Consider the following 11,615-nt stretch of genomic DNA (forward strand, 5'->3'; position numbering starts at 1 on the left):
CCAAGGAGCTGTGCTCAGGGTAATAGTGTAACATATTTAGGATAGTTCAACTTTGTGCCACCTCCATCTCAAAACATGACAATAGCGGGTTACACTGTGGAGGCTCAGCACTCTCCTTGATGTGATTCTACCAGGAAATGAAACATCTTGCTGGTTAAGCAAGCCATTTGGATAGGCTCAATTTCAGTGCATGGAAAGTATGACCCTGCCCTGTGCCCAAGAACAAAAGGATGTAAGGGAAAACTGGTGTCATGAAAATTGCTCTTAGCAGTTACGAAATGTTGTAAAAATGTCTTAATGTTTAAGATCAGCCTAACTGGGATCCATACTATTACTAGTGTCCCATAAATCAAGGTTGAAACTAATTAAGTGCTTGATCCTGTGATTCAAAGTTATAAACTTTAAGTAGTTTCAATGTTACTCACTATTTACAGCCTGTCTATGCAACAGCTGGAAATCTATCCATTTACAGTCAGAAAGGATTCATGAACTTGTCAAACCTGTGTTATTATTTAAAGTCTAAAATCCAGATCCATTTCAAACAATTGCCTCATTATTAGTCAAATTATTTAAGAGCAACTTTTAATGATATGGTTCTAATACAGTAATCGCAGAAGCCACCAGGAGATCTCATTTCATATTCAAATATGTACTGAGACCATATTCTGCACCATGAGGGAGAGTAGAGACAAAATCTAATTATATGGAGTAGTAGTTAGTACTTTTAATTCCAGAAATCATTGGTGGTGGTTGCAATGAATGAGCAACTGAAGAACCTTTAATTAAGCACAGGTTATAAATACCAGTTTAATTTTAATGTGTACCAAAAATGTAAGTCCTTTGTTATCCTACATCATGTTTTTATGTTTTGTTTGTCACTTGAGATATCCATTTATATATTTTTAGTTACCATTATTTCTTGATGTAAGCTTTTGGACTCATCAATTTAAGATAGTTGGCAAGCTTCTAAGAAGGAGGAGAGGATATGCAAATACACCTGGTTGTCAGGTGGGAACCTCCTCTGAGAAGAACATTTGCAGGAACCGAAACTACAAACAAGCGAGCACTGTCTGAGATTCCTTTATTCCCGTGAAAGTTCCAGGAGGCCACTAAATCTCTGCTGTTCTTTCTTAGCTTATAGGCTGTCATCATGAGAACGTCCAGTCCTCAAATCACAGCTGTTGGATGTTTACATCAAGAGAAGCATGCCTGCGAAGACAGGACGGGCTTCAACCTGCCAGGGATTAGAAAGATCACAATGTCAGAGGTGCCATTTACAGGCTAGCAACCGCAGGGGTCACTAAGGTTAAAAAGAAAATCCTACACTTGGAAGGTCAGACTGCAGGTGGTCAATCAGCAGGACTCAGTCCACGAGCTCTCCTCGCTTCCGCTACAGCTTGGGTCCTCCCTGGAGTTTTGCTGGCCAGGTATCCTCCCTGTCCGCCCACTGTCCCTCTTGGGTTCGTGGGGCTTCCCAAAGCTACGCGTTGGCCGTGGGGGACGAAAACGAGCAGCCAGACGCTTCCTCTCCACCGGCCTCCCCCGCGGTACCCTAAAGCCCCGTGTCCCGGGGAAGGGTGCGGGGTGGGGAAGGAAATTCCTCCTCGCTCCACGTCCCCGCCCGCTCGCCCTACCCGTCCCCTCTCCGCCTGGCTGCCCTGATCGCTCCGATGCGGACCTCGTCACCCTCACTTCTGCAGGGCGAGGTGGCGGAGGCGGTTGCGAGCTCGGGGCTCCCGGCAGGGCCATGGGGCAGGGTGAGTTGGGGCGCGGGCGCGGCGGCAGGGGGACGACCGCCTTCCGCCGCTCGCTCGCTCCGGGCGTCCTAGCCAGCCGAGCAGGGGAGGAGCGGAACTCCGGGCGGAGTGAGCGGAGCCTGGAGGGGACGGGTCCCCTAAAGCAGGGCAGCGGCTTGGGAAAACGGGGGGCGCTCTGGTCCGTAGCTCCTCCGGAAAAGTTTGCACGGGATTCAGTTAGTGCGCAGCGGGCCGCTGGAGCCCAAGCAGTGCGGGCGTGGCGAGCGTCCCGCGCCCGGTCCGCTCCTCCTCCTCCTTCGCAGCCTCGGGCCGCCGCGCGCCGCCCCTTCGCCGCCGACTGGCTGCGGGTTGCGGCCGGGGCGGGGACCTGTGGCCGTCGTCGCGGCGCCCTCGGGCAGGGACCGACCCGCAGGTGGAAGCGCCCCGGGGAGGCGGGGCCGCCCCCGGCTGCCGTGGGTCGAGGCGGGCTCTTGGCCGGCTCGCTCCCGCCCTGACCCGCCGGCCTCTCCCACCCCAGCAGTGACGCGCCGCCTCCGAGCCCGAGCCCGCGCCGCGGCCAGCAGCGCGATGGACCGCAGCGTTCCGGATCCCGTACCCCGCAGCGCGCCTCGCACCCCCGCCACGCAGCCCGCGGGCTCCGCAGGGTAAGTAGGGTAGCCGCTCTCCCGGCCTCCGAGTCCTCACGGGTTTCACCTGCCCGCGGCGAGCTCCCCGCGGGGCCGCCGGGCTCCCGGGCCGACCCACATGCGGGCGGGTGACTGTGTCTTCCCGGGCGAACCGGGGTGGGGGTTCGATGGTTTGGGCAAGCTTTCCGATCGGGGTTGCGGAAGGCCAGGCGAATGGCAGGGTGAGGATTCCCGGAGCAAAAGTGGTAACAAAGGGCCCCTTGTTGGGGCTCTGGAGCGGCGGGGGACGACACCTGTAAGTGCGCTCCGGGAAAGGAAGGAAAAGTTTCCACTGCCAAGCTCTCCGGCCCAGGCGGATGGCTTCTGTCAAGGTGACTGCAAGGAAGGGGCTTCCTGAAAGTCCGCGGAGGGCGCAGCAAGGTGTGCCAGCTGTCAGCCCTGCTTGACAGTTCCGGGAGCAGACGGGTTCCTCGCCTCTGACTGGGGGTGTGTGTGTATATGCCTCTGGCCAATTGGTGATGCCAAAGCCGAGCGCGAAGTTAGTCCCATTGGCAAACACCTAGACTTTTTACCGTCACGTGTTTGAGGAGCGATTGGAAGGGAAGGGGCTGTCACATGGTGAGTTAATATTAAATGAAGCATGCCTTGCTGCCAAATATACTAAAAATCACTGTTAAACGTTTGGGTAAACAGTGGTGGGAACAGGTAGTCCTGCAAGGGCCGAGGAGTACTTGAGAATAACCTTTGTCATAGTGGTCAAGCTACACAACCCTGTCCTAGTTGAGAACACCCCATTGGTGTCATGTAGCCTTTTGACCATATGGTACCCCCAATTTCTCTTTTTTCTTTGTTAATCAGAACCTAGAAATGCCCTAAACAGAGAATGAACATTCCGGAAATAGGAACGTTAAGGAACGGGCGACTTTGTAAGCAATGAATGAGAGTCGTTCAGCTTTTTTTTTCTGGTTTAAGAGTGAAGAAGTCATTTTTCCCTGGAACATGACAGGCGTTTCCTTAGGAGCAAGTCACAGCATGTTTATTCATCAGAGGCCATGCGAGCATTGGCAGTTGTCTAGAGGAAACATGGAAGAGTCTCAAGGCAACATGACTAATCTAACAGATATTTAGTGTAATACTTACGTAGAGGAAACATGCAGTGTGTGAATTCACTCTTTTTTCTCTTAATTTCGATCGTTTCCATGCAGTTGCATCTATCTCTGTGGAGCTCCACTTTTTCTTGGGTGGGGGGGGGAGTTCCTCTGTAGATACTAATGTGTCTCCTTCCATATATTTTTACCGTATGTGTTGATAGGATGAATGTAAAACAAGGCCTGGAGACAAGATCTGTGGATTTATGTAAGTTAATGATGAACCAGCTTTCACCCAAGACTGAATTAGACACTTAAGAAAATAGCAGAGAATTCTATTGTGTGTTTGTGTAACACATTTACACAAAATGCAGTCTCCCAGATGCTCAAGAATCAGTTCTTTTGAACAAAATAGGTGAAGCCAGAGAGCTCTATGATGAAGAAGTACAAAGAGCTTTCTAGTGGCAAGCCTAGAATACTCCGGGGTTGTATGTTTGAGAACTTGAGGGCTAAACGAATGAGTTCCTTGAGAGTATACATATAGTTAATTGCTCGATGAGTTATTTATTTATTTATTTATTTATTTATTTATTTATTTATATATTTATTTAGCAGGGGACTCCTTTAGCCCAGGCTGGTCTGGAACTTCATTTATAGTTGAGGGTGCCCTCCTGCTTCTGCCTCCCAAAACTGAGGTTACAGGCATATACCGCCACATCGCACAGAGGAAAATATTTTAAAGAACCTTTGTACTTACCTTTCAAGCTTCAGGGAAGACATCTGGAAAAATGCACCTGTAAATAAACTGCAATAAAAAGAAACAAAGCTCCTAACGGCTTGTCTTCTTGCACTTGTCTGTTCCAAGTGCTTGTTATGTCTATTGGGTATTCAGAATTAGTGTTTGCTTTTTTCTTTAAAAAAAAAATAAGAGACATTCAAAAAGGTTTAAATTGTGGGAAAATGAGAGTATTTAGGAGGTGGCAGGGTGCAATCCTATTATGATATAATTGTTGGTTTTGAAGGTAGATTCCTTACTGTAGAGCTAATTATATCATGACTCAATAGCCTAATAGCTGCTGAGGCCTACTTTAGTTCTTATCCGTGGATATTGTTGTTCAAAAGAAGTCTGTTGTCTGTAATTTTCCAAGGTTTACTCTGTTGTAACAGGTTACTTGAAGGACAAATCAATGCAGCTACATATTTTACCACGGGGGTTGGGGAAGGAGGCCAATTAGTAAAACCTGAGGTTTGAGGTGCCGGTTCACTGTGTTAATCGATTTGAATGTCTCCTAACTAAGGTAAGACATAATCTACATTGTGACATATGGGTGTTGAATGAGTGTTATAGTTACGATATGGTTTTTCTCATGGCGATTCCTAGGTTGGAAACTTTGCTCCCCTCCCCCACATAACGGAATTGGAGGTGTGGTGCCTTTAAGAGGTGTGACAAGGTCATTAAGGGGGATTAACAGGAGTGGGTTGGTTATGGGTACAGAATACTGTTGTAAAGTGAGCCTGGCTTTCTCCACTTGCCTTCAGCTCCATTTCTTACCATCCCCCACTTTGTTCCCTGTACTGTGTGGTGCAGCTAGCAAGCTCTGACCTGGTGAACATAGAGGGCTGCCTGACCTTGGGCTTTTAGTCTCTTCAGCTGGAGCTAAACTTGCCTCTTTTCTTCATGAAGTGCCTAATCACAGACATTATTATATTGTAGCATAAGATGTCAGCACCCTCGAGGGAGAGGGGGAATAACATTATTTTAGGAAAAAAAATTTTGTGGCCTCTGGCTACTGTTGCTTTGAAACATTCTAAATAATTGTAATATTACATATGTAAATAAAACGTGTAAATAAAAAAGGCTTACATTTTTCTCCAGTGTTTTCATACACTTAACTCACATTTAGCATAGTGTGGTGAGACACCTGGGAGAGGTGATCTCATGGACACTTGCTGAAGAGACCCTGGCCCTGAAGTGAAGGGGTCCTGTTCCAGTCATCACACCTCCTTAGGGGTTTACCCCGGTTTCTGGTTCACCTCCTCAATCCTTCACCACCTTATTCGCTCTTCTTAGTATTGTGTATAGGCATCCATTGGCCATTTGTTGTACATCTTGTAGACTTGACTTTTGACTTTGAAAAATGCTGCTGGGTTTAGACTTCAAAGCCACAGAATTCCAACAGGTTTGATTTTTTTACTTTGAGATTAAACGTTTATGTGTTTGTTTTCTCCATGAGTTGGTTTGTTTTGAGATGAGTCCTACAAAATGGAAGCCAGCATTGAGCTCTGGATCTTCCAACCTCACCCTCTTGCAAATGATGTTTTTATGTGTATTAGGATACCAGGCTAGATTAAAGTTTGTATGTTATACACACACACACACACACACACACACACACTCACTCACTCATTTGAACTGTGTTCTGTCACTTATTCTGCTAGAGCAACCTAATACAGAAAGTAATCATAGTAACTGAGCCTTGTAGCCAAGTAATGATATGACTGTAAACAACTAACTAGTTATGCCTTAACTAGCTCCCTGCTGATTGACTCAGCCATGGCCAGTAGAATTGTTTTCTGTAATGATGTGCAGTCATCTTGGTGGTCTTAATCTCTGCTCAAATGAAGAATGGCATTTTGAATTCATCTAAATAATTTTCCTTATGAATATTCATGGATGTCAGATAATATGTATCCACATATATGTATGTTATCTGACATCTGTCATCTGTAGATGAAAGTTAGCTGATTTAGTTTGTGACATATGAAAATTGTAATTGCTTACTAGTTTCCTTGGTTGGAAATGCTAGGGTGGTGTGTTTTTGAAAAGAAGAGCCCTGTTGAGACACAAGTTGAAGAGCTGAAAGGTTTTAGAGGTGAGAGTAGTAACCAAACATGATTTTACTTTCTACTGTGGATATTGAGTTTTACTAGTTAAGAGTTTCTTGTGGTCAATGATGACCCCAAATATTACATAGGACATTCCAGAAAGGAACAGTTTGTGAGTGTTGTCACATCTTTCTTAGTAACATGATAATTGTGCCATCTGGATTTAGTCCATCTTATCCATCATAAGAGATGACTTTGTTTAGTATATGGTGGAGTGTCTACCCATACTTTGTCTCCTAGGCTGCAGTCACTTGGTAGCCATCTTGGAAATCACATCAAACAACTAAAGTACAGTAGTGTTTTAGGGTCAAGAAAGCGTTATTTGTTGGGTATCTCATGCTTGTAATACCAGGACTTGGGAAGTTAGGGCAGAACAGTTGACCTGAGTTTCAGTCATCTTGGGATTCAGAGTGAGACCTGTTCTCAAATAAAAATAAAACTAGAAAAAAAAAACCCTCCTCATTTTACTTTTTTGTTTATTGGATATTTTATTTATTTACATTTCAGATGCCATTCCCTTTCACCATTTCCCCTCCCTAGAAAACTCCTATACCATACCCCTCTTCCTTTTTGCTTTTATACCATTTTAATTGAATGCATGTATTAAGGTCAGTTCTAGGTTGAGGAAGTAGCAATACAATAGATGCAAATAGTCAAAGAACAAGCAAGGCAATAAACAAAGTTCCATGAACACTCCCTTGATCATTGTTTCTAAGGGCTTATCAGGATGACCAAAATACCTGAGCCTACTTCCCTGTCCTATCTCAAAGTCATTTTCATGTCTGAAGACTACTTCCTTGTTCTAGCCTAAAATTTAGATTCCTGCCTGAGATTACTTCTTAGTTCTAGCCTAAGATTTAGATTCCTGTCTGAAATTACTTCTTTGTTCTAGCCTAAGATTTAGATTCCTGCCTGAAATTACTTCTTTGTTCTAGTCTAATGTCAGATTCCTGCCTGAAGTCCATTTCTTTGTCCTTGACCCATGTCAGATTCTTGCCAAGCAGCCCCCAAAGCTCTCTGCCTCTCCGCTCTTTTTATTTCATAAATAAGACTGAGCTTGTCTTAGGTCGTTCTGACAAAAATGCCTTCCTTACCTGTCATGGAATATGCATTATCAAAAGCAATTCACTTATGTCTTAGGTTGGTAAGGCTCTGTGCAGAATATTACCCGTCCTTGGCTTGTCAGCCTGTTAATTTAATAACTCTGTCTATGGGTCCATTTTCAGGTTCAAGCCATGTACTTTGGCTGCCAACATGTTGATGTTGTTAAAGACAAGGTTTAACTCGATGAGCAGGAGTGAAAATATTCCCAGGACAAAAAGAGCTAGCATGATCAAGCTATATATGCCATTCTTGAAGCTTGACCAACATAGAAATACTGACCTCAGGCCATGGGTAATTTTATCAGCAATATCTGCTGCATTTTACTTAGTAATGGTCTCATCATTCCAAGATTTGTAAATTCTGAAAATTCAGATATGCCAAAAAATTTAAGTACACCATGATTAAAAGAGACATATTCACCTTATGTGTAACCTTTGTTACAGTAACCTTCTGTTTTCTAGTTATGGTTTCTAGCATCTCACTGTTCCTAGTGTATAAATTAAACTATCTGATGTAGGTGTGTGTATAGGGAAACATAGTATGGATAGGGTTCAGAACCAGGTATGGTTTCAGGCATCCATGGGAGACTTGGAATATGATCCCCACAAAGAAGAATGTTCTCGTTCTCCTAAAGTTATCCAAGCTTAGTCCTCTGTAGTGTGTCATTAGTCACTGAGAAAAAACAATGTGCTTGCTGGTCTCAGCTTGAGACTTAATCTTTGAAATCATGTGCCTCTTTTGGCAATCTTTACTCACCCAGATAAGCTTCTCTTTTGACTTTTTCAAAATGTAAATGTCAAAGTTGTAGTTGACCTTGCTTTGAAGGATCATATTATCTTGATTCTGAAACAAACCTGGAATAGACAAGATGGTAACAAACTCACTATACTTTCATAGCTTGGGAGCAATGGAGTTAATTGGAGGAAAATTAAGAAAGGACTTAGCAAATGCTTCTGCCTCTATTTGGAATCATTATTGAGTCCAAAGTTTGACTATTGAATATTTAGCATATGTTTCAATGTTACCTGAGAATCACTCAGGTAACTTTAAAACCAGTGCCCTTGCTTTCTCATACATAGACCTGTTCTGGTTTGATTGGCTTGGTCTGGGCCAAGGGCATGGTTAGGATTACTATGCTACCAGGATTGATTAGCATCAGCAGCTGAAGATGGGTTGGAGGCACTGCTGTTTTTAAGGAACTAAGCTTGACTTTGAGTTTCTAAAGGTTATATTCACACTCTGTATAGTATTTTTTTATTCTTAAAATAAATTGCCTTTCCTTTTTTTGAGAAAGTATATTAACGCATCTTATACTTGCTGAATTCGCATGTCCATGATTATACAACTGCAATGGATGCAGGAAGTTTGGAAGCAAGACCCTGTTTCCAAACCTGTGTGTTTTATAGGTAGGCTTAGCATCACACATTGAGTTTACAATTGTGTCATGTAATTGCATTTGGTGCTGTGGTTTATACTTAGTGGCTCAAAGTGGCTTTTATTTCAAGTGGGCTGCAAAGTTGACTATCCTTTCTCTTTTCAAAACAATATATCATATGTTTTTAAAAATGCTACACACTACAATGATTACAAAAGTATGTAACACTGAAAAGGAGATTAAGTACTTGGGTTGTGTGTTGTACTCATAGTAAACTATTTGTGGTAAACTATGTTTTCAAACTCACAGTAAAACTCCTATTCATAGTAAAGGACAATCCTCTGTTGTATGAGAAGTTGTTTATTTTTGTCATGATGTGTCTGTGCCATGTATTTACAGCAAAATTGCAAGAGTCAGCTTATCAAATGAGGGACATGAAATTGTTCAGTAGAACAATGCATATTTTCTCCTTCAAAGTCTTAATTTCCTCTGAGTGAGGTAGAGAGAAGCACAGTAACAATTCTGTAGGATATGTTTACATGGCAGTGACAACCATCTTCTTAAGACCTCTTTTAATTTAATTGGTCAAATACTTATTACTTCTTTTATATAAAGTAACTTGGGAGGAGGACATCAGGAGATTGGCTCCTAACATAAGTGCTTTGTTGAAGAAATTAATATGTACCCTGTAGGGAAAAAAAGGAAACATAATACTAGGTACAGTCAATGCTTTGGTGCCAACTCAATGTCCAGTTTATGCTTATAGTTTTAGATTCTATACCCTACCTCATGGGTTTGCATACTGTGGCCTGACAGATGGTGACCTGCAGGTCAAGATGGGACTCTGCCTGTACTTTTCTCCCTTTTCTCATTTTTAAAATTTTAGTAAGTAATACACACAATGTAAAATTTCCCATCGTAAAACATTTGGTAAGTTATATTAAACACACTCATATCATACCCCCTTTTCCATACCCGTTGTTCTGTTAAAATGGAAAGTTTATTTCCATTAAATAGTCTGCTTCCCCCTTTGATGTTCCTGGCAGCCATTCTGCTTTTTGACCATGATCCTGACCATATTGAACATCTCTCATAAGTGGGATCTAGTGATCTGCTTAGTTCACATGGCTTATTGCCTTCCATGGTTACATGTTGCTTGTATGAACACTTCATCATTTTGTGTTGGCTGTAAAGATCTTGTCATCCATGTATGGATGCTTGGTTTCTTCCAGATTTTAATTGTGAGTAGTGATGTTATACAACTGAGTGTACAGATAGCACTTAGAGATCCAGTTCTTAACCATTAGATATCTGGTGAGATGCGGAATGGGTATCTTCTCCCTCCTTCTCCCTCTCCATCTCTCCTTCCTTCTTTCCCTCCCCCTCCCTCTCTCCCTCCCTCCCTTCCTCCCTCCCTCCCTTTCTTCCTCCCTCCCTCTCTCCCTCCCTCCCTCCTTTTCTTAAACTCAAGATACTGATACTGGGAACATAGGTGTGTGCTATCATGACTTTAGTTTTGAAATACATTTTAACTGTTTGGAGACAGATTCTTGCTCTGTAGTTCTGACTTCTTGAACTCAGAGCCACATCTGCCTCTGGAATACTGGGATTCCAAGCCTGTGCTTCCATGCCTAGTTCTTATTAATTTTTTGAGGAATTTCTATAATGTTTTCTTTAATAGTTATATCATCTTACATTCCCATTAACAGTAGATAAAGCTTCTAATTTCTTCACTGTCTACCCCTAGGCCAATAGTAGCCATCCTAGTGGTATGACAGAGTCTCTCATTGTGGGCTTGCTTTATGTTTCCCTAATGGTTAATTACTTCATGTAGCTTTTCAGTTGTGATCTTCTTTTGCCTATTTCTTTACCTTCTTGGGAGCATTATCTGGTTAAGTACTTTGAATGATTTTGAAAAAAAATTGCTTGGGTTTTTTTTTTGACCTTAGGTGTGTTCCCTGGATATTAATTTCTTGTTCCCTACTTGTGTATTCGAGGAGCTGAATTAGCCGGCACCATGCATTTGGATACTGTGTTTACAGTGTCATTGAATAGACCAGATTTTAATCTTGTAGCCTGCAAAGCCAAAAACATTTACACATTCAGATGCTTTATATAGAAAAGTTGGCTGACACCCAACTTAACTTAGGAAGTGAAAACATGACGTGTTGAGTTTTTAAATTAGAACATGTATTTTCTTTTAAATATTGAACACAAATGTCAGTTGGCTTTAAATGACTTAAGCATCCAGAAAACAAAATATATCTTATATTACAGGGTTTTCAGAACAGTACTTGTTTTTCATTTTTTAAATGAAGACTAGGCATGGCCCTTGGCAAATGTATTTGAAGTTTAACATTTAGAAGATAATAGGATTAATTTCTGATATCTTATTGGTTGGATTTCTAGACTCTATTGAGAGAAACTTTTACAAACAATGAAGGATGTGGTTAGAGTTTTTAGGAATAAATGTCCAGGAAAAAAATGGACCTGAGGTGGATGGAGTTCCTACTTAAGTTTTTTAAAAGCTTAATTTACATTCATATTGTGTGTGTGTGTGTGTGTGTGTGTGTGTGTGTGTTTGTGTGTGTGTTTGTCCCTGCATTCATGCTGGCACAGAGTCAGGTTCTCTCCTGACACTGTGTGTTCCTGGGATCAAACTCATAGTGCTGGCCTTGGTAGCAGCCACCTTTCCAGCTCTGATAGCTTACGAGCCCATACATACCTAGTGATGTACTTATAAAAAGAGAAAGAGAAAGAGAATATGGGGTTGTTGTGA

At 42.6% G+C, this 11,615-nt stretch overlaps 1 protein-coding gene and 1 long non-coding RNA gene across 3 annotated transcripts in view; one reads left to right on the forward strand and one right to left on the reverse strand.

The window, feature by feature from the left end:
* Window positions 1–1,064: 1,064 nt before the first annotated feature.
* LOC114622692 lies at window positions 1,065–1,588 on the reverse strand. The gene is made up of 2 exons (XR_003711658.1): window positions 1,325–1,588; window positions 1,065–1,234 (listed from the first exon to the last, which is right to left on the reverse strand). It is a non-coding gene; the product is annotated as an uncharacterized LOC114622692 (long non-coding RNA).
* A 736-nt stretch (window positions 1,589–2,324) lies between these two features.
* The window catches only part of Cobll1 (cordon-bleu WH2 repeat protein like 1), a 151,487-nt gene continuing 142,196 nt past the window's right edge, over window positions 2,325–11,615 (forward strand). For both annotated transcript variants that reach the window (XM_028769246.1, XM_028769247.1), the window contains exon 1: window positions 2,325–2,401. In XM_028769246.1, the coding sequence (XP_028625079.1) occupies window positions 2,325–2,401 (77 nt within the window). The remainder of the gene's footprint in view (window positions 2,402–11,615) is intronic.

Source organism: Grammomys surdaster, unplaced genomic scaffold, assembly GCF_004785775.1.
Source record: "Grammomys surdaster isolate TR1022 unplaced genomic scaffold, NIH_TR_1.0 191, whole genome shotgun sequence".
In the NCBI taxonomy this organism is placed as follows: Eukaryota; Metazoa; Chordata; class Mammalia; order Rodentia; family Muridae; genus Grammomys; species Grammomys surdaster.